Source organism: Lissotriton helveticus, chromosome 8 (assembly GCF_964261635.1).
Source record: "Lissotriton helveticus chromosome 8, aLisHel1.1, whole genome shotgun sequence".
NCBI lineage: Eukaryota > Metazoa > Chordata > Amphibia > Caudata > Salamandridae > Lissotriton > Lissotriton helveticus.
Genome location: NC_136069.1, coordinates 352,980,513 through 353,004,505, shown reverse-complemented (window position 1 = coordinate 353,004,505; position 23,993 = coordinate 352,980,513). Strand labels below are relative to the sequence as shown.

The window sequence follows — 23,993 nt, the reverse complement described above, 5'->3', positions numbered from 1 at the left end:
CAACTGGGCCATCCATTCATAGATCCATTCATCCAGTTTGCCATCCATCAATCCACTCTGCCATCCATCATCATCCATCCACCCATCCCTTCATTAAGCTATCGACCCACCCATACATCCATCCACTCTACAATCGATCCATCCACCCTGCCTGCCATCCATCCATCAATACATCAACTTTACCATCAGGTCATTCACTCTGCCATTCATCCCTTCACTCTGCCATCCATCCATCCATTCTACATACATCCACTCTGTCATCCATCAATCCGCTCTGCCATCCATCCGTCCATCCATCCACCCACCCATTAATACACCTACTCTATCATCCATCCATCCATTCATCTACTCTGCCATCCATCCATCCATCCTGCCATCCATCCATTCACTCTGTCCTCCACTCATTTGTCCATCCATCCATCCATCTACTCCGCCATACATCCACTCTGCAATACATTCATACCTGCTGCCTTTCATTCATCCATCCATCCACTCTGCCACCCATCCTCTCGGTCATACATCCACCCATCTACTCTGCCCTCCATCCACCCTCCCACTTTGCTCTCCACCTATTCTGCCATCTATCCATCAATTCTGCTATTCATCCTTTCTGCCATCCATCCACCCATCCACTCTACCATCCAATCACTCTGCCATTCATCCATCAATCCACCCACTCTGCCATCCATTCATGAATCCACTCTGCCATCCATCAATCCATTTGCCATCCATTCACTCTGCCTTCCACTCTGGCATATACTCATCTATCCACCCATCCGTCTACTCTGCCATCCATCCATTCATCCTGCCTTCCATTCACACAACCACACTGCCATCCATTCATCCTGCCATTCTTGTACCTGTCTATCCACCAATCATCCTTCCCTTTACTCTGCCATCATTCTACCTGTCCATCCACCTATACATCGATCCTTTTATTCTGCCATCCTTTCACCTGTTTATTCTCCTATCCATTCACTCTACCATCCATCCCTTTACTCAGCCATCCTTTAACCTGTTCATCCACCTATCCATTCACTCAATTATCCATCCACGCATCCCTTTTCTTTGCCATCCTTTCACCGCTCCATCCACCTATCATTCACTCATCCTTTCACCCACTCATTCATCCATCCATCCACTCATTCATCCATCTACTCATTTATCCTGCCCATGCCCTGATGACAATGCTCCTAGTGAACTGAGAGGCAAGTCAATGTACTCTATATTTGGTCTCTGTTACTACACATGGAGCAATATTATAGGTCATTAAAGCAAACACAAGAAAGGTTTTTGCACAGCACACGTCCTGATTAATGAAGACCATGCCCCAAACTGTGTAGGTCATGCCCTTCACCAGGTTTGCCACACCTGTAGCGTCTGTCTCTTTTCTTCTTTGCTCATCCACTGTTGTCACCTTGTGGAATGTTAGCATTCATTAATGATGTATTAGAATGTTGGTTTCCCTGGCTCTGAGGAGTTCAGTTGGGAGCTTGGGGCTGAGCTGAAAGGAGCCTGCTCCTGGTGGGGTTCGTATTTATAATCCTTAATTACCACCTTTGGACTCACCACCTTGTACCCTCTTCATGAAATAAATATATAATTGAAACTACTTGAATCTGGATCTTCCTTCACTACAACACCCCTATTAGAGACCCCTCCCATCGAGTTTTTACATCCCATTTACAGCCTTGGGAATTAACAAGACGTTTCTCTGTTTAGTATAATTCTAGAGGGAAACCCAGACCAGATTGGTATCTAAGAAACGGATCTCGGTCATATTTAGTGTTTCTAAGATACAGGAGGACATCATCATCATGCATATAGAGATTATGAGTCTAAGGGCCACATGTATTAGAAATGCATTTTGCATTTCTTAAATAGGGAATTTTACGTAAACACTATTTAAGGAATGCAAAATGGTATGTAAGAAAATAGTGAATACCTAATAGCGATTCCTAAAGATTCGCAATTAGGTAATCGCTATTAGGTAATACTACTTCATTCGTTCCTATGGGTGCAAATGGTTTTGCACTACCTAACTGGTAATCGCAAATTAGGTAATTCAATACCAAGGGTGTCCGGAGACCTGAGGCCCCCCTAAAGCACCCCAAAAAATGTGCACATGTAAAGCGCACAAATGCCCTAGGAGCATGTGTGCACTACAAAGCACTTTGAAAAATGCATTTTTGTGCATTTTTCAAAAATTGCACATGGTTAATATCGACTTGGAGTCAATGGTAATAGCACTTCCTAAATGCAGTTGCCATTTAGAAAATGCTTGGTACATGTGCTTAGGGAATCGCAAATTGCGATTTCCTATTTGTAGTCACAATTTTAGGTAATCACAGTTTTTGCGATTGTCTAAAATTGTGACTACAAAGCCTTTCATACATCTTGAAAGGCTATTTTGCATTTGCAAATGGTTGAATTTAGCGATTTGCACTGTTTACAAATGAAAAATGGATTCATACATGTGGCCCTATGTCTGTATACTGAGATTCCTCTGGCAAGCTCTTCCATTTTGATAAAGGGCTTCACAAAGAGTGAAAAAATCAAGGACGAGACCAGCACCCACTTTTTGACTATGTTGGTGCAACTGCAACACTGCTTCCCGTTTAAATTGAATACTGGCCTCAGTGTGCCAGTCATACTTACATTCTCAAAATAGCAGTAATTTAAATAGCGAGGGGTGAAAGAGTCAGCAAGATTGGGCTAGAGAATTAGTTAATAAAGTACATAATAGTCACCTAATGATCAGAAGCAGGTAAACAGCTGGGCAGATTGTGCAGCTGACAACCAGTAGGAAAAAAGTGAATAAACATAAGATATCACACGTTATCAAACTGTGAATGTAACACAGGTGATGCTAATGCACCTTGTCTTGTACAATGTAACGTTTTTTGCTCATCGAATAATCAGGAAGAGACTCCAACCTAATATACCCGCTGTGTGTTTGTTAAATGCAAGAAAATCTGTTTATAAAAAAAATCAAACTGAGAGAAGAGTAGTGTTATCAGAAAGTGAAGGGTGTGGAGCATATGACTTATTGTTCAGACGCAGGCAAACAGCAGCACAGATTTTACAGATGACAACCGGGGAAAAAATCTATATCTATATCATATCTATATATCTATATATATCTATATATATATATACATACACACACACAATATATAAAAGGAATGAAATGCATCAGCAAGCTATGAGTGATCAGATAGTCATGTTATGGGAGAGCGAAGTGTGAAGAGTGTGTGAATTAATATTTGGAAGCAGGGAAACGGCTGGGTGGACTTTGCAGATAACAACCAGTGAAAAAATAAAAAATTGATATAAAATATAAAATGGCAATTAAAGTCATTATGAAACACAAAGTTAACACAAAGTCGTGTTACTGGAGAGTGGACAGTTGTATATGTGTATAATTATTATCGGATATTCGCTATGAAGTTTGCTAAGAGCTAAAATATTTCATAGCACAGACGCGCGGCATCGCATAGCATCCAATGGCACTGCATGGGCTCTCATAGGCTTCTGTTAAATGCAATACAAAGTCTGCTTCACAGCTGCAGTCTGGCTGTTCTTGCAGAGGAGCGTCTTTTGTATTTGCGCGCTGTTTTCGTTTTCGATGACGACACTGGAAACTGTGTCCAATTGGCGACGTCCCCTTGTCCGGACAATGGGAGCGCCTCCGCCAATGAGAAGGAGGGACGAGAATGTGCTGTCCAATGGGCACAGCGTTCCGTAGAGAGTAATGTTACAGCACTGACAGAGAGCGAGACCAGCCGAAGCCTTGTGCGTATACGAGTCCGCTCATAGCCATTGCAGAGCATTGAGCCCCATAGGCACAGCATTAGACGCGTGTAACTCGGTGCGTGCCTTACGGAGAGTGGTGAGTATGGTCCGGACGCAGAAAAAGTAGAGTGCGCGGCTCCGCGGGCAGGTAGAGGGGCTGTTACGTGTGGCAATATGCACACAAAGGCACAGTGGGTGACGCAGAGAAGCTGCGGATGGTAAATTACCTCACTGGCGCAGTCTGGCAGATAGCGCTCTTATTTTAAATCATAACATTTGAAAACGGCGATTGTCACCATATGTGGATGACTGACAGCGTACGGTGGGGCTAGTATGAGTGGGTCTAATAAAGGCTAAGCTGCTTGCTTACATGACTTGGCTATTAAGAGTGGTAAGCGACAAAAAGGCACCGAATATGCTTAGTATTCAGACAGGAGGTAAAGTGCGGTGAAATAAAAAAATAAATACTAATGGGGGAGGAGGAGTGAGTTTTAATGCGGTTCACGGTTTTTCCTCCAGCCAGGGCGTTGTTGAGGGAAAGGACATAAATTACCTCAGCGAAGCTGCGCTGCTTATAACATGGCTGCCTATGGGAGTCTATAGAGAAAACAAGGCGCGCGCGGCCGCCATGGGCAGAGGGAGGAGGGGTAGGCTCAGCCTGACAGGATCACTTCACAGCAACTTTTTCGGACCCGCTTTTTGGCGGCTCCTGGCGGTTTTAGACAGGCTCCGAGGGTCCAGACGAGAAGCCTCGGCTCTGGTCTACCCAACAGTCGGGTTTTCCCAGGCGCGGGGAGGTTTGTGGACGTTTGTGGAAGGCGACGAGCAAGCGCCCCTCCGCCTCGGCTTCTTAACACAGCAGCTGGGCGCGCGCGCCCCCGCTTTTCTCGAGCGCGCGCGCCCGTCGCCTATTACAAAGGGAAATGGGGAGCCATATTCTGCCTGTGCGAAGAGCTGCTGGCGGCCATTCCGTGGAGCCGAGTTAGGCGGCGGCGCGCGCCGCCTCGCTCAATACAGCAGCCCGTGTAGAACAGGGTACTCTATGTACATTGCATTGAACTGCAGCGCATTGCGATAGCTATGCTCCCATGCGCTGACGAGCCCGTTCTACACTGATGGTACCAAAGGGCGGCTTCCAGACACCATGAAGCCTTTCTCACAAAATGGATGAAGGAATTGCCGATGTTGTTGACCTTTTTTTTTTTTTTTTTGCCTTCTTTTTTTCCCCTTCCTTCCTCTTGTCTTTATCTCAACGTCGCCCGCATCCATCTATTTGTACGGTAGCTGTGACAGGGACAGCAAACGTGGTTCCATACAATAACACAGTTTATGGACTTTATACAGTAAAGTGAAATATGTAGGGATAAGGTGCCTCAATGCAGAAAGAACACTCACTGTCCTTGACGGCGCGCTTTTAGTTTTCGACTCTGTCGGTGTTCTTTAACACCGCATTTTAGAACATCCGACTACTGCATTTAATATATTGGCCTTTTCTTAAGGAGGTGAATGAACTATTAGCTTCAAATCTATAGTTTTAAAGAGTGGTACTGTATAATTTTTAGGAAGGTGCAGTTAAGACACAATAGTCTGCATGTCAAGCTTTATAAACTAAGAGGATTTTCGGCTAACGTCACTACATAACGCATCGAAAGTTTAGGGAAATAGTTGTTTTCCACCTCAATCTCACGTGTATGTCACGGGGGTGTACCTTTAAAACCTTTTATATTACAAACTATTTTCCCTTTAACTTTTACTCAGCTGCGGAGGTCCTCGAGACGTTGCAGCCACACTTCGTGGCAAAACTTAGTAGTGTTACGACCAGTGGATAAATTGCTTTCTTGGATATTGTTTACTCAATCCATGAAAACCGGGCGTGTGTTGTCAGAGAACTGAAGTCTGCTTTTGTCCAATGCCATTTGGTATGCGGGGGAGAGGGGTATACTGTACTGCGGCAGCGTTCTCTTGACAGGACTTCAGTTCTCGCAGGGCTATTAGCTGCCTTTAGTTTGAGCGGTGATGGCATCACTAAGTCATCTTATACGTAAGTGTGCACCCCGTGCACCACCCTTCAGCCCAGGGTAAGTACCCTGGCTCAGTTTATATCAAAACGAATTGCGTGTTAGCATTAACAAATTATGGATACCTAATCTCGGGATATGAATTGCATAGTTTTTTATTCTATTGAGGCTCCATCACCGAGAGCTTGGTTAATCCTGATGTCCTTCGATTGCTAACACTTTTCAGACATCGCCTTAATATGATGACTCAATTTTGTCGTGACCTTATTTATAATAATGAACCAGATTCTAAAAGTTAGAATGTAGTCATGTACAGTAAGAAATGTTGTCGAGTTTTATTTCCACTCCTGACGTCTTTACCTGGACATTTCAACAGCAAGTTAGCATCGAGTTTAAAGAGGCGCCGGGGATCCTCTATGGATCATAGGTGTGGAGCGCCTTGTCTTGATGCTATTAGATTAAAAAAAATATGAGCACTCCACCACTTGTACATTTTTAGACTAGAGTTAAGATTTTAGTCTTCTCATTTCTGGCTTATGACATTCAAATGTTCTGTGTGACATTTCTAAAGTGCATTACGTGTTAAGTGTAGAGAAAACACTTATTTATTTAAATCCTTTGGTATTTGGTGAATAGTTTTACATTCTTTTCCCTTTTAATTTTCTCTAGAAATCATACACAATGGGCAAAGATCCTAAGAAGCCAAGGGGCAAAATGTCCTCCTACGCATATTTTGTGCAAACCTGCAGAGAGGAACATAAGAAGAAGCACCCTGATGCTTCTGTGAATTTTTCCGAATTCTCCAAAAAATGTTCTGAAAGATGGAGGGTAAGATTTAAGTTTGTTTTTCATTTGGGTATTCACACCTGTTTTTAATGCCAGTCGTTTTGTGTGTTGGTTGTGTCTGTTGCAAGACAGTTTTGTTGAAGTATAAATGTTTGCAACATTGTTAACATTGAACTCTGGTACATTTGCTTCTTATGCATTTAACACAAATCATTTCCTAGCATTTTCACGCGCGTATGAATTCACATTAAAAACATTATGTATAGTTTGACATGCAATGCATAATGTTTCTTTCTTTCCTGTTCACGAAGACCATGTCAGCTAAGGAGAAAGGGAAGTTTGAAGATATGGCAAAGGTAGACAAGGTGCGTTATGAAAGAGAAATGAAAGGCTATGTGCCACCAAAAGGGGAATCCAAAAAGAAGTTCAAGGATCCTAATGCACCCAAGAGACCTCCGTAAGTAGTATGCTAATATATATCCCTGTGATTGCCATGTTTTCCAATACTCTCTTTCCATTGTCTCAGAACAGTTTCATAGGCTCTATAGTGGCTGCAAGGTGACAGCAGTGATATGAAAATGTTACTTCATGGTTCCAGTTTTGGTGTCTTATAGATTAACGTTTAAATTATTCCCAGTCGTGGACTAGAAGTTTTTGTGAGAAATGTTTAAACAGCAGTGTACGTAAAATACTCATCTAACATTTTAATACTCTAGCATTGTGTGGTCTATCCTCGTCGTATGGCTCAAACTCCAGGCAAACACTTGGAGAAGCCTAGAGCTCCACTCGTACCATAAACTTCTCAGCTCAGTTATTAATAGCTCATCAATACAGCACTTTTGAGTGCCTCTTGACAGGAGACATCCCCCAAACCACACCCCGCCAATACATTGTAACCCCAAATCGATTTGTCAAGTCGTGGACAAAGGTTTGCTGAATCGTGTGAGATTTGAGGAAATGCCTGTTCATAGTAAATGGCCCTACATATTGTTCTCTTCCTTGATCAAGGAAGGGCCTAGATTTGACACGATTACAGGTTATCTGCTGTGACTTTTACCAGTTTTTATAAGCTGATTGCAGAACTTCCACCTAAATCAATCACCTCACAGCCACTGTTTTTCTAAAACTGTTGTTAATCATCAGTAACCTGTTTATAGTATCTATTATAGTTTATTTTCTACTACATCACTACCATGTTTTGAATTACAATTTTCAAATGAGTTCTGTGACCCAGGAGCAAACTATTTTTTATTTAAGTAAGGCATCACTTATTGACTTCTAGATTGTATTTAATTCTTCCCTAAAGAATCAAATAGTCCCCTTACCTGGTAGGGTCACGTCATGTTTGTTAATGCCCACATCATCATCATCATTAATAGCCCTCTTTGTAAACATTGGCATTCACTAGAAGGAATAATAACCAATTCACAAAGCACAACTGTTTGAACACTGATGAGCAACTGGACTACTTAGTGCTGAGTTTTTTTTTTCTTTTCGAATCAAATGAGGCACTCACTTTGCGTCACAACTCGCTTCTTTATCCAGCTTCTCTTCTAGTAAGTAGTAGTTTACAACATGCTTCTAAATAAAGCAAGCAACTCAAAGAATTATGCCAACTTTGTTATTGTTTCGTAAATTCACATGATTACTCGTGACAAAAAAAATCTTAGAGTGGGTTAAGGGAATCAGAGCTTATGAAGCTCCAAAAGTTTAATGGTGAAGATGTAAACAGCATGAGGAAGATAGATGAGCTATAGCAGCGCTTCTTAACCTTTTGAATTCTGTGGACCCCCACTAATTTGCTATGTGGAAGTCTGGGAACCCCACTATCATGTTTGAACCTCCAAAACCACAAACCTAAATAAAGAAATACATAAAAAAAATACATAAGTTATGAAATTGTATTTGATTCACAGCACTATGCAAAATCGAAATTTTATTGGGAAGGCTGGAGCTTTTAAAAATGTAGTTTTATTACTAAAAGACTGAGGGCCTGATTTTGAGTCTGGCGGTCCATGGACCACCAGACTCGTGGCGATGGCAGTCGGTCACCGCCGCAGCAGGGATCAGAGATCCTTGGCAGTGGTGCGGTGATCTGAGGGCTGAAATATGCTTTGTAGTGCCCTGAGCCACAACCAAGCATATTCCGACTTTCCTCACTGCCAGCGGTGTCATGTAGGTTCTTTCTCCATGTAACCACTGGCAGTGAGGAAAGAAAGGGGGGCCTACAGGGCCCCCTCTTGCCCTTGTGCACAGGGGTGCATGAATGGGGGCACATGTTGTGTCCCCCTTTATTTTTTCACCCCAGTTCCTGCTCACAAAGGAATGCACAACATGGTGCATTCCTTCCCGTGCAGGAAAGTGCACTGGCGGTCCAGCGGCGGTGCAGTTTAAGGCTGCCAATGAGCCTCTAAACAGCATCGCCCCAGGACCGCCACACCACCCGCCCCACAAACCACAAAAATACTTGTAATCTGGCGAGCAGGCAGCGGCGAGTCTTGGCAGTGCATGGCTGTGGTGCACCGCCCGCTTTTGCACTACCAAAACTCATAATTAGGCCTTAAGAGATGCTAGATGGTAGCGTATCACTGTCTTGTTTTTTTGTTCTAATGCATGCTCTTTTTTTTTTTTTTTTTTTTTTTTTTTCTTTTCTTGAAGCATACCAGTGCTTCTTTAGAAGCCACCAATTGGCCATTCTAAATTCTGTTTGCTATGCTTGTGCTGTTACTACGAATCAAGATAAAGATACCTAATGTTTAGGTTACATTTTCAAATTCTTTCACAGTGTTTAAAAAATACAATTTTGCTTTTCGATCCATATGTACTTTCTCAGTCTTTATTTAATTGTCTAAACCGTGGTGGATCACTTAGTTAGATGTTGCGGCCAGCAGGCTAAGAAATGCAGGGCAACATAATAAAGGTTAGTTGGTTGCACAGTTAATGCTACTTATGAATACAAGTTTTTCAGGCGATTCTCGACCTGGTGGTGGGGAATATACACAACAGAGTTGGAGCACTGACCTTACTTAAAGTAATTACCACTGCTAACTATTCCATGGCTTGAAGGTACTTGGCAAACTGTAAAAAAATTGCCATCTGAGTGTTTATTTTGGTCTCAGATTGCACAGCATTTTGACTCCCTCGCAATTTTTCGGTTTTATTTTTCACCAGTTTGTGTTGTCTTATACTCCACATTATGATGGACCTTTCTCAAGTAAATATGCTTCTCCTTGCAGGTCTGCATTTTTCTTGTTTTGCTCCGATTTTCGTCCAAAAATCAAAGGGGAGCATCCTGGGCTAACCATTGGAGACATTGCGAAGAAACTGGGAGAAATGTGGAATAACACAAATTCTGATGATAAAGTGCCCTATGAAAAGAAGGCTGCCAAATTGAAGGAAAAATATGAGAAAGTAAGTATAAGCAAAACTGGTCATACTCGAAGGTGGGCCTTTAATTTCTGCTTCAAAATAAATAATACATGCACAACCGCTTTGAAGAAGCATTTTGTTTTTAAATGTTTAATTGATGGAACTAACGCGCTTCAGTGTGCGCAAATTCTGTATATGAGGTTTAGTTTGAATTATTTTTACAAGATTCTCAATTGCAATATCGTATGTTGCATTTTGGGAGGTGAAATGGTTCGGTATTTGTCTAAATTATGAGGGGGAGCCATACAAGAACTATGCCCACATCCATATCAGTCTTTTAAAATTCATGCTAGTCAGAGTTTTGGTGACAGTGCAGAGGGACAAAACATTAATGCATCATGCAGCAGAACATCTACCCACTGGTACAAGTGGCTCTAAGAGGAAGCTCATAACCCTTTGAGCTTCACCAATAAGTAGATTACCTCTGTAGGTTTTGTGGCTGTGTTGTGTGGGGTTGTTTCTTGCTTTGCTTGAAACCTAACTTCTCCATTGTGCTCTCCCCACATCCAATACATAGGGGCTCTGTTGCATTTATATACCTCTATACACTACTTCTAGAATGCCAAATTGCCATCTGAGCCTCAAAGAGCCAATAACTCTATTGGCTTTCAGGGTGGGGGATGCCCCTTTCTTTGCCCCGACAGTTGCCAGACTCCATATTGTAGTCCTCTCCTTGGAAGCTCCCTGCTGCAGGGACGCCCGCCCGTCCATTAGACTGGATCAGTGAGGATTTACTTTAAACCGTTTGGCCAGAATGCCCGAGCTTGCCTCGGCTCTCATCAGCATTGCAGGACACGCCCCAGGCCACTGGGTGGACTCTATCTTTGCTTGTCGTCGGTGAACAACTTATGAACTGGGTTATCCTCTACTTACTTTAGCCTTAGAGAGTCGCACCTGGACAAACCCCCTGCCTTCGCTCTGCTGCGCGTTGAATCAAAATGCTTACGTCATAGTAGTTTGAATCTCGCTACGTGTTGCCGTTTTGCATATGTCGTGCGTAGCCATCCTCAAGCAGTCATAGATTTCAGGGAACATCTAACTCAGTGCATGGTGGGACTTGTAGTGTCACTCTTCTTATTAGAAGTAAGGGATTGAAACTATCGGTGCAATCCTCCTGAATCCTGGCTATAATTGCAAAACTGGCTGGATGTGCCGTATCAATGTAGGAGGAATGTAAACCATAGCATAGCCCCTAACAGATGCAGACGCAATTATTTTCCAAGAAATACTTCAAATAAATCCATTTCCAGAGTGATTTACGTAACACCTACTGAATGCATAGGGAACATAATCTTACAAATTGTATATAGCGCAAACTCGACCCGAAGGTGTCAGAGCGCTTTACATGAGCACCAGTTGCATTACAGAAATGAAATTCGTCGTCGGGGGTGACTGAGTTTCTCTAGTAGAACCAGCTTGAGGTCCTCGGGCTGTGGTCGCATCAAACAAGCCCCTGAAGGGAATTTCAAATGACTACTGAGGAGCGCGAGAGGCAGCGGCTAATGGTGGCCTCTGTCAACATTACAGACTTCTGTCACAAACTCCCGGTCACCTCCATGAGTCTCGGTACAAAAGAACAAAAAAGCACTTATTCTACAAGAGGCGGGTCTCTTTGTCCAATGTTATTTGTGCCACTTCTTATTCCGCTGCTCAGCTGCTAGTCACAGTTCAACAAGCAAAAGACAAACTCAAGTCTTAAACTGAAAAATGCACGTTCACTGAATCTTGATAAAATAACTCGTCCTGAGCATAGCGCATCACGTATGAATTCAGTTGTCATTGTTTGAACCCCTTAAAGTGCTATTGGTCGCTCACGGCCGCTTCAGCGCGCTAGTGGCAGGACAACGCACACATACATTAATTTTATATATATCAGACATTCCAAACGACTACATATACATGGGGAATGCGCATGAGTCCCTTGAAAGACAAAAACATAAATAAATACCTGAAAAGCGTCAGTCTTCCCCACCTGCCTGGTCCACCTGTGTCCTCACGAGCGCAGCGCTCCCAGAACACATGCGCGCTCCCTGGTGCAAGCCTGGTCACTCCTTTTAACTCCTCTGGGATGCGCTATGATGGGCCAGCCCCTTTTCTTCCTTACATAACTGAAGCATCAGAGAGATCTGGTTTCAAAGCAGGTAAAAAGTGCTTCCCGTCAGTCAGTGCAAAATGGTCAAAGGAGTTCGGCCAGAATGCCTGAGCTTGCCTCGGCTCTCATCAGCATTGTGTAATGAGCTCCAGAACCGAGCAGAAATGTCTGAGTCCCCGGCAGTCACATGTCTACACAGTACCTATAGCGGCTAGAAGTCCAGCGTTCAACCTAGAGGCGCTATGAGGAGGCAGTGTGGAGCTTCAAGAGACCCGCAGTCCCGGGGTGGGGGGGGGGGGGGTGTAATGAGCCCCAGAGCCGGGCAGGAACGTCTGAGCCTGTCCGCCCCGGCAGTCACATGTTTACACAGAACCCAGAGTGGCTAGAAGTCCAGTGTTCAATCGGTAGGCGCTATGAGGAGGCAGTGTGGGGCTTCAAGAGACCTGGAGAGCATATAATGAGCTCCAGAGCCGGCAGGAATGTCTGAGCCTGTCCGCCCCGGCAGTCACATGTCTACACAGAACTCAGAGCAGCTAGAAGTTCAGTGTCAAACCAGGAGGTGCTGTGAGGAGGCAGTGTGGGGCGTCAAGAGAGGGGGGGGGGGGTGTAATGAGCTCCAAAGCCGGGCAGGAATGTCTGAGCCTGTCTACACAGAACTCAGAGCGGCCAGAAGTCCAGTGTTAAACCAGGAGGCGCTATAAGGAGGGAGTGTGAGGCTTCAAGAGGCCCGGAGTCCCAGGGGGTATAATGAACTCTGGAGCAGGAATGTCTGAGCCTGTCAGCCCGGCAGTCACATGTCTACGCAGAACAGAATGCAGAGTGGCTAGAAGGCAAGTGTTCACCTGGGAGGCGCTATGATGAGGAAGTGTGGGGCTTCAAGCCCCCCCCCCCCCCCACACACACACACACACACACAGATCTCCAGACCAAGGCACGGAGGGCTCGTTAGCCACCCCCTCTGCGCACGCCCAAGATCTTAGAGATGTGTACTCAACAGGCACTAGCGCGGGCGAGGCTCAGGGAAAGGGTGGGGGGGGGTGTGCCAGCACTTTGTACACATATTAAAGGATTAATGATAATCACCCTCAGCAAATAGCCTGGAAGTAATAGTCACGCAGGGAGGCCTGCCTGAGAGAAAGAGGAATGGCGCTGTGAGAAGCCCCGGCATTAAGCGCAACCCTCTTGAGCCGCTCCACTTGGACGGGCTTGGGCTGACTTGCTGCTGGCGTAAAAGGTTTCTTATCTTCTTTATGGGGCCATCTGTTTGGACCCATAAAGAAGATAAGAAACCTTTTACCACAGCAGTAAGTCAATCAAGGAAGTCAGTCCAAGTGGGATGGCTTCAAAAGAGAAAAGAGTACGTCACAGGACGCTCTTTTCCAATGGCTGGCCACCGTTTAGCATGAACGGTGACGCCAGCCAATGGAAACGAGGGGCGGGGCTTAACCTCGCTACTGAAACATACTCGGAATCATTAAATCTCGGCAGGGAGACTGCGCATGCGCAGCCATCGCAGGCCGAGACCTAATAAACGAAATAAAGTGAACACTCATGTATTCTTCAGTTTTTGTTAAACAGTATTCAAATACTTGAATATAAACACTAAGCTGATTAAAATAGCAAGGCACATTTCAATCGTGAAAGAAACCACAGGACAGAAAGGTCACACTTCAGCACACTGTGTTCTGCTTTATTTTCAATTTTCCAAGACAGCATCAAACAGTTTTCTTTTTCACAGCAGCACCCCCCCATTACTGATCACCAGTGGTACGCCTCCAGGTGGGGGAAGCATAAGCACTAACCCAATGATGATGCGATCACGTTTTTAAAGAGAAAGGCGAAGAACCAATATATACCGCCACCACCAGCCTCTGTAACTTGAATGATGGCTTTTTATCGGTACAGAGTACGAAAACTTCATAAGCCCCTGGTTACGCAGGACAAGTGATCCATTCCCCACTTGATTTTTTGATATGTAACAAAGCACCATATTGGGCATGTGAACAGTGCACCCTTACGCTCAAACAGGTTCTGTTTGACTTTGTGACATATTTCATTTCCTGACGAGGGTTAGTCAGGTCTGTCTAGGGTCGCATCATTTTTGAAAATTGTGAGTACATCCACAAAAAGCGGAGTACATTTAGTATTTAATTAGGTGTGCAGGTTATCTACCTGTTGTGAAATCCTACAAGTAACCACAGTCGGACATTTTGAAAGCAAACGTCTCAATAAATCAAATGCTGTGCCTGTGCTATTACTACAGGTAAGTAATGTACTGTTTCTTTTACTCAGACGTTTGCACTGTCTATGAGAAGTGCAAGAAAGTCCCTCCCCATGGTCGCCACCAGTGATGATCCTGATGCTCCAGTCTCCATTACGAATAGATATTTGATGGCGAGCATTATTAGAGGCAAAACCCCAAGTCTATATAACCCCCCCTTATACCTGACAGTTGCTTTAGGATGGGTGAATATTTTGGATTATCTGACAGAATGGCACAAGACAACAAAAGACAAATAGGTACTGAATATAGTGTATACTTTTTCATCCAAGTCTCTTCCACCTGCCATTCCATGGAAATGTTTAATCCTTTACCACTAGTTATGGTTCATTAGGAAATAGAGATCCTGTTGCAGAAAGTTGTGAACTCCATCCTTCACCTAAGAAAGACTATGCAATGTATTCTTCTGCTTTCCTGGTGAGAGAGCAAGCAAACAGCACAAAGTCTGGACTTCAAAACAAATAATTTATGCTAAAAGAAACACTCTGGATCCTCATCTTTCACCAGACTTTACCGTGACTCCATCAGAGTGGCCTACTGTGCCCTTCATATTTTATTCAAACCAAATTTTACATGTTTCGGCAATGTCTGAAAGACTGGAACCTCTAGCAAGGAGAAATCCTAATGTCTGACTCAATCTGTTTTGGCTCCTTGAAATATATGAATGTGGATCTTTTGAAGAAACCTGTTTGTGGCATGTGTAGCTGTAGATACACATGCTCTGCATTCTCCTGCCATATAGTGTTGGGCTTGGATGTGTGCAACTTGTTCTTCTCCGAAGAAGTCTTCTAGTCACAAGGTATAGTGACTCCACCTATTACTGGTAATGCGCATGGGCACCAGTTCCATTAAAAAAAAAACACAAACGTTATTTGTAAAATTTCCCTCAAACCGAGCGGTCATATACAGAATCATTTGAGACAATATCCATCGACTTGTTTACGTTACACACATTAGAGTCCCAAACACATAGCACAGCTGGATACACTTTACACGGCTTAGCAGCAGATACAGCGTCATATGCAGTTAGGGAGACACAGGCACTAGCATTTACATACTATCATCACCATCAGACTCGACAGTCTGTTTACTATCTGTCCCTGTTGAATTCAACCATTCTCCTCATAGTTCTCTACAAGTTGCTAAGTCCTCATCCAACCTTTCATCCCTGCGGCAGGCTTTCATGTGTTGTTCCTCCGCCAAGGACCACTCTCCCACGTCTCTCATCCAGTTTACAAAAGGGGCCCCTCTCACCCATCCAGCAAATGGCAACCCTCTGTTTAGCCAATACCAGGGCTAACTGCAATAGCTTGTTGGTCATTTTCCTCTTCTTGCCGTGCGGTACCAGCCCTAGGAGGCACTGCACAGACGTAGCCTCCAACGCAAGTTCCGCCCTTCTACAGAGCTGTGCTACTACCTCAAGGCAATACTGATGTACTTCTGGGCATTCCCACGCCAAATGCATGAATCTAGTATGGGCTCCATGACATCTAGGACATTAATGCGAGCGGGAGGCATCGATACGGTGGAGCCTCGCCGGGGTCATATACACCCGTTGCAAGAAGTTATAGTGCAGCAACTTCAGCCAGGCATTGCAAGACACCATGCGTGTTAGCGTACATACTCTGACCCACTCCCTCTCCAGTAACAACGCCTGCAAATCCTTGTTCCAAGCATCCACACCCTAAGCGCCAAAGACCCTGAGTCCGCCCTCATAGCCTTGTACAACAAAGACACCAAACTACGTCCCCCTCCACATGTTTACAAAATGTGTTCGGTCTCAGTGGTCCGGGGCATACCCGGAAATGTGGGCCATGTCACCGTAGCCACTTCATCAGACCAGCATACTGTAGATATTGCCCTTGTCCCAAACCGAACCCTTCACACGCCTGCTCAAATGTAAGGTAGGTATCATTTATATATAAATCAGCCAATACCACGCAGCCACCCTCCACCAGTTCCATTGTTAGACTGTTTCTTTCTGCTGTCTGGTTTGGATGTGCATCCTGTGAGCTCTGGGTAGACGCGGTTTGTGGTCAGTACTTCTTAGTTCTCCCACCCTGGTTTGCTCCAACAATCATTTTACGGCTTAGTTTTTCAACAGTGTTAACCTCTGTCTGCTTTGACGACCCTTTGGGGCACTTGTTCCCTTATGGGGCCTTCTCCTCCTCGTCTTCCATCAAGAATGCAGACTCCATGAAGAAAAGGACTCATTTCCAGTACTGTCAACAGTGCCATTCTGAATAGCCATGGACAGACATTGGGTCTATAATTAGTGCCTTTTCGCCAGAGCACGATGAGTGAGACCTCCTACTCTGCCTGCCTCTCATCCCTATCCAAAAAAAACAACGCTCTGATACCAATGAGATTGGCGCATAGCTCGGCGTACCATGTCGCACAGCCAGGAGAAGATATCCCCAACTTCTTTGGAAACCTAGATGTCGAGGTGGAGCCGCAGCCAGAGACATCAGGCCCTTTACTTCTGCCCGGAACCAGGCACTCCCTCCGAGGCAGAGGAGCCCCAACTCATCCAAGTTATTGAGAGGGAGTACAACACCTCCCCCACAGTATCAACAGGCCGAGCACTCTTCTCCCCCCCCCCCCCTTCCCCAGAGTGTGTCGGGCTTCGAGCCTTGAAACCTAGACTCAGTCTTCTGGTCCTCTATTGACTTAAGACCATGGTCGGTACTAAACGAAGTCCCCGGAACCTAGTCTGTGCCAATCACCTGCAGCACAGCAACCCCTCCATTCCAACGGTGCCGATAACCCCCATCAAAGCAGACACCTAACCCCACCACGGCTCCCAAAATTCCTTTGGCACCTAAATGCCATTCGACACCTGATTCAGTCACCTTCAGTGTCGAAGCGTCTGCCACCCAAAGCCCCAGGGTCAAAGGACCAAGAATAGCCCACCCTTGTTTGCCTTCAGGAGGAGCGTGATGCTCAATGACTCTGCCTAGCCACCCATCCTCTGACAAGGAGGATTATCAGCAAGCCGTTCCCTCCCACCACCCCGCTCGAAAAAGCTGACTTATGGGGTGGAGCTTACTTGAGAATATTCTCCATCCAAGTTGAGAAAACATAGTAACCGGGGCACAAGTCCATTATCACTCTCTCATCCTTCATCTTCTCCTCCGCTCCCTCCTCCAGTCCACTTCACCCCCAACCGCACTCACCAGAGGGTTCACCATACTTCCCTTGTGAGGGAGGGAGGCCCTTGTACCTCTTTAATCAGTACATGGCACTGTTTGACCCTGATCTAAGGGACGACCAAAGGGATAGTTATACCATCTCCCCAACTGTAGATACAGACCTTACCCGCAAAACAATCCACTCCTTATGATACTACCTTGTATCATGAGAAAATCTGCAGGGCTACCATTTTCCACAAGGTAGAGTTGCAAAGAGTTCAACAGGATGAGGACTTCCTTATGAAAACACTCTCCTATTCCTGAAGGCTGGTGCATTGTCTTCCAATGCCGAAAGACATGTTAAAAACTGCTCTGAAACTCATAAAGACCCTGTAGAGGCATGAGAATGGACCCTGAAGGTTAATTCAAAGCTTCATCCTCCGACCCACCTAAAACCCGGGGCCAAGTTCCACCAGGGTCTGGTGGTTAATATGGCGTGAAAGTGCACAAAGAGAGCAGAAAGATTGCTTGCGGCGGGCAAACATGTTGCCACACAATCAGTGAATCATTGGAGAATCACTAGCTCCATCAGACTTATCTCGCGATATGACGGAGCCCACTAGGATGAGATGGAGGCGCTCCTCCAACATCTCCCACATGAGTTCAAGAAGTTGGGACATGAGCTGGTCTCAGAAGGGAAGTTACTTTCCTACACCACCATCTGCTGTGCCCTAGACGCAGCTAACACCGCAGCATGGGGCAATAACTTGTGTCCTCATTGGCGCTGCGCTTGGCTGAATGTCTCTGGTTTTAAACCAGAGGTCCAACAGCACCTCATCAACCTTTTAACGGGGAGCTCCTCTTCAGACCGAAGGTTTATAAGACGCTGCGAAAAGTCAAAAAGGACATAGCTAAGGCAATGGGAGCCCTCCAAATGCCTTCTTCCCCCGGGTTTCTTTTGGAGGTCCAAATACAGTGGATAGGGGGGCTGCAAGAGATCCTTCCCTGACGCATCTGCCCCCTATCGAAGGTAGCAGCACCAACAAATACCATCATGGGGCTACTCCAGGGAAGGTTGTAGAGAAAATAACTCCAAAGGTAGCGGTAGCATGACTACAGGAGCCTCTGCCGTGAAGCAGTGACTCCCTCAACAATCACACCCTCCCACCTCCCCACCCCTACATCATATTGTAGCTGACTGGGGTAATCTGGAGATCACCTCTGATCAGTGGGTTTTTTCCATCATCGGGCAGGGTTACTGTTTACAACTTTCCGCAACCAAAGGGGTGTATTCCCTGAAGTGCTAACTTGCGGGGTAACCACTGCCCCCAAGGTATTCACATAATGTCTTACTGTGTGGCTGCTTATCCTGTGAGAAATGGCATCCGCATCTTCCTTTACTTACGGGACTGGCTGATCAAGAGCGCAAACTAACAACAATGATTGCCACACACCCAATTCACCAGCAACCTGCTACATGGCCTGGGGGTTTACTATCAACATAGACATATCCCACCTTAAGCCCCTTCAGGTTCAGCCATTCCTGGGAGCATTTCCCAACTCATTCACAGGGACAGGGAAAGCATACCCCAGTTGGCCACCGTTTCCAGCTTTCCAATTGTTACTGACTCTTTTCAGTCAAAACACAGTAAAAGAGTTATGCGCCTACTTGGCATAATGGCTTCCTGCATTGCTATTGCTCCCTATGCCAGATCACATTTGGATCCGCTGCAAGAGTGTCGAGCAACACAATGGTCAGCAAAATGGTCACAAGCCGAGGGACGCTGGGAGGAGCTAGTGTTGATTTGGCCTAGCACTCCTTGCTCTCTGCAGTGGTGGTACAGCAACAATCTGTTGCGCGATCAGCCCTTTCTCGACTTAGTTTCACAAGTGACCATCACCATGGATGTATCCCACACCGGTTGCGGAGCGCATCTTCGGAACTTGATTGTACAGAGTATGTGGGCCTATCAACAACAGGGCTGCCACATCAATTACCTAGAGATGCTGGCATTCATTAGCTCTCCGCTTTCTATACCACAAAGTAGTCCTTGTCGGAACAGACAAAGTTACTGCCTTGTATTACCTCCAGAAACAAGGCGACGCAATCACACCGGCTGTCAGCATTGGCACAGGACATTTGTCATGGGACACTCCACCACCAGATAAATCTGCTGACATAGTAACTACCAAGAGTAGAACGAATTTGCAGACATGCTCATCAGGATTCGGCAACAAGTCTATGAATGGGAACTCCTCCCACAACTCCTACTCCTGTACTTTGAACCTTGGGAAGCCCTCTTATATAGATCTCTTCGCCGCTATGTAAAATGCTGAAGCTTTGCCTCCAGGTTCCCACGGTCCATTGGCAATGCAGTATGAATGAACTGGTCAAGTATATTTGCCTATGAGCTCCCTCCTCCTCTCCCACTATTTCTGTTTGTGGTCTGCAAGCTTAGGCAAACATCCCTTACTCTCATCCTGGTAGCTCTCATGTGTGCCAGACAACCCTGATTCAACACCCTTCTCGACCTGTCCCTAGTTCCCCATGAGAAGCTACCCAGCCAGCCAGATCTAACCCTGACCCACGGCACCATCAGGCACCAGAACCCCAGACAGCTCAATCTTGCAATTTGGCTCCTGAGGTCTTAGTTTGACTAGGTCATTCTGCCCCCTGAATGTATAGCTATCCTTAAGGAGGCCTGTAGACCCACTGCACGTGCCTGTTATGCCACCAAATGTAAGAAGTTTGCCCATCACTGCCTTCCAAACACATTGACCCATTAAACCTAGCGGCCTAAGACATAGTCTGTTACCTGCTGCATCTGCAAATGTCAGGACTTGCCTACAGGTCTATCTGTCTCCTCTTGGCATCATTGCTAGCCTATCTTCAGAATGGAGAACACTCTTCCTTACTTAGTCCCAGTCCTCAAAGCTTTTATGAAAGGGCTTAAGCGAGTAATTCCACCCACAGTACCCCTAGCCCCAGTTTGGAACCTTAACATTGTCCTCATTATACTAATGGGCCCTCCTCTTCGAGCCTCTTTGTTTTTTTCCCTCTCCAGTTCCTCTCTTGGAAAGTGGCCTTCCTAGTTGCCATAACACTCCTCAAAAGAAAAAGTGAGCTGCAAACTCTTACCCTCCAAGAATCCTACTTCCAAGTACACAGTGATAGTCGTACTTGGGACTAATCCAAAGTTTATACCTAAGGTGATATCCCCTTCCACCTTTAACACACTATTGAACGACTGGTGTTCTTCACACACCAGGACTCTGTAGCAGAGAGGGCTCTTCACAGAGGTCAAAAGAGCCCTCATTTACTACATTGATGGAACAATGCCCTTTTTTTGCAAGGCACTTTTTGTCTTTCTTTAAACCACACAAGGTATTTGCTTTCTCTGAAGCAGGCATAGCTAGGTGGTTAGTTAAGTGCATCCAGATGTGCTATACCAAAAGGCAATTGCCTGCCCCACATTGGCCTCACTCTACGTGCAAGAAAGGCGCCTCAATGGCGTTCCTTGGTAACATTCCATAGCTGACATATGGGAAATAGCTACCTGGTCCACTTCACACATGTTCACTAAACACTATTGTGTCTACGTTTTAGCACGTCGCAACCAAACATTGGTCAAGCTGTCTTGTGTACACTATTTAAATCCTCTGCAACATCCTCCAGCTGGCAACCGCTTAGGGGAGGCCTGTTTTACATGTCAGCTGTATCTACAGCTACACATGCCACACACAGAAAATGTTACCCTGTAAGCATATGTCCGTGGAATGTAGTGCTGTAGATTCATATGTGCCAACTATCCTCTCTGGAAGCCTTTGGTTGATTTACATGACTGCATGCCACAAATGGATGCTGACATGGTAATTAACGTTTTCATCCTGCAACTATTCCTGAGCTGCATTTGCTAATGCAAGCAGCTATGCCTCAAAAGGCTAGGAAGACTTTTAATCTCCTGCATTGGTGATCTGACACCTATGGCTCTATTGCAACCTCAGAAAAGTGCGGCTCTCCAAATACATATAGTACAATATTTTGGAGTCTGTCTGGGAAAAAAATATGAAAACTTTACTATAGAGGAAAGACTTTCTACCAAGAAGTGTCATTGGGTGGCAGTTGCTGAATCCAACCCTAAATGTATCTGATGCTTTGATTCAGCTTCTAGTGCTGATACGCTGTTGTCTAGTCTCTAACCTGTTCGGTTAAGTGGCCATTCTTTTGAGTTTTCCCATTGTGCTTTAGTGGAGGGCTGATGACCTTGTAAGCCTTTTCCCTGTGAATGAAGATCTCCTAGACGTATAACGAGGGGGGGCACTGTTCCAAGAGTAGGATGTGAATTATCACCCACTCATCAAGAGGGGAGAGTAGGAGTGAAAGGGAGAGTTTAGAAAGAAAGAGAGAGCGGCAGATGTGCATCCCCGGTCTCAAGGAACTAGTCCCGAAGGGGAGGGTTAGGTCTTGCCTCTTTTGTTAGCCCTCACACTTCCCGAAGGGAGTCATATTTCATCACTGGGCTTATGCTCCTCGTCGGGCCGGCGCTGCAATGCCCGACGGGACACCTATTGAAAGGGTCACATTCACGGAAATCTTTTAAGAGAAAAGCCGACAGGTGAGTGGGTATGCGGGCTAGAACCTGGGGTGGAGGGAGTGAAGTGCGTGCTGTGAAAATATATAAAAATATTTAAAATACCTAAGGGTATCCACAGGGAGACTTTCAATAGGTGTCAAAGGCCTGACTAAGCTGTGTTTTTCAGATTCGTTTTCTTCTGATTTTTCTAAGAACATTTAAAAAAAAAATCTTACTAGCAGAGAAAAACTTGCAGAAAATGCATTTGTGGATTAAGATATTTGAAAACCATTTTCTCTTTGTAAAAGTGATGCAGGATCCCTAACATAAACAGATTTTGTCAGTTTATGGCTATAAATATTTCCATGATGGAGAATGACAATGACATACAAGGTTATCGTATGCCTTAAATATTAGCTAAATTATTCTCTGCTTTTGCAGGATGTTGCTGCTTATCGGTCCAAGGGGAAGCCAGAGTCACCGAAAAAAGTAGTTGCTAAGGTCGAAAAGAGCAAGAAAAAGGAAGAGGAGGATGATGATGAGGATGAGGAAGATGAAGAAGACGAGGAAGAGGAGGAGGAAGAGGATGAAGAGGATGATGAATAATGGCATCTCTTTAATTGCATTCATTTTTTTGTTTGTAAAGCATTTCTAACCCCCTTGTACACAATTTACCCATTTTAAGCAAAGATTTGAACTGTAAGGCTGTGTATGATTTGTTTTTAAATTGTACAGTGAATTTTTCTTTTATATAGTTAACACACTACCAAATGTGTCTTTAGATAGCCATATCCTTCAGTGGTGTTTCAATAGCCACTAACATTGCCTAGTACAGTGAGGGGGTTGTAAATCGGCCTGGAGGTTTAAGCAAGTTTTATGTTGGTGCACAGCACAAATTAAGTTTTATACATCCATTTGCATTTAATGTTTTTTCCTTCAAAATTGTTCTGTTAACCTAGTACCACTTTGTAATTGCAAAATGTTGCAGCTGTTTTGACATTCTATATGCTTTCCAGAAAACGCAATATTCTAAATGCTTCTCAAGAAATACATATTGTATTAATATTGTTCTTTCCTTAGGTTGACCTGAATTCCGTAGGTCAAGCTTAATACTTTCGAAACAGTTGGATGGGGAAAAATTGTAATTTTTGTGTTTGCTAAGAATCAAGTGCATTACCACGGGCTTTTTCATTCTTTAGAATACATTCTGTATTACAAGCATGAGATAAATATGATGTACAGGTGTGGTGAAGTTGTATTGAATTTTCCCTCCAGGTTTGTTTAAAGAAAGACATTCAAATGACTTGAATATCCAACATTTGACTGGATTGGGTATATTTCGGTGTGGACCTACTTTAGTGCATTTTTTCAGGGACTGTAGAGGGAGCATTTTTACAACATGATACCTCTAGGAAAATATTTAAAAACGTTATTGTGGGCTTAGGTAAGTGTAATTTAACTTGCAGAATTATTAAATTACATGGCCCACATAGGAGGGTTTTAATTTGAGAGGCTTGTTTCTTGTACCGTTTTGTTAATCTACGGACATTCACATTTAATAAAGATGTATATTATCACAAGTTTAAAGTTCTAATGAGATGTATTTTCCTAATTTATTTATTATTTAATCTTGATTTTAAATTGATTAAATTTACCTGTGCAGGAAAACGTATTACATTTGGTATTAAATGTATTTTGGTTAAGCATAAATATTGGCAATCTAGCATTTTTATATTTTTTTTATTTACAGAAATGTAATTTTTTTTAAGTAAGACATTTCTGACAACTGTTTAAATGTATCCATGTGTTTGTACTTGTATGTATGTGTGTATGTGTGTGTATATATATATATATATATATATATATATATATATGTATGCATTACCT

At 44.4% G+C, this 23,993-nt stretch overlaps 1 protein-coding gene across 1 annotated transcript; it reads left to right on the top strand.

Moving 5' to 3' along the window:
• The first annotated feature begins 3,746 nt into the window (after positions 1-3,746).
• HMGB1 (high mobility group box 1) lies at positions 3,747-23,686 on the top strand. The gene is made up of 5 exons (XM_078657136.1): positions 3,747-3,892; positions 6,483-6,641; positions 6,911-7,056; positions 9,836-10,010; positions 22,548-23,686. Exons 2-5 carry the CDS (start codon positions 6,495-6,497, stop codon positions 22,710-22,712), a joined length of 633 nt encoding a protein of 210 aa, XP_078513262.1. The 5' UTR covers positions 3,747-3,892; positions 6,483-6,494; the 3' UTR covers positions 22,713-23,686.
• The last annotated feature ends 307 nt before the right edge of the window (positions 23,687-23,993 follow it).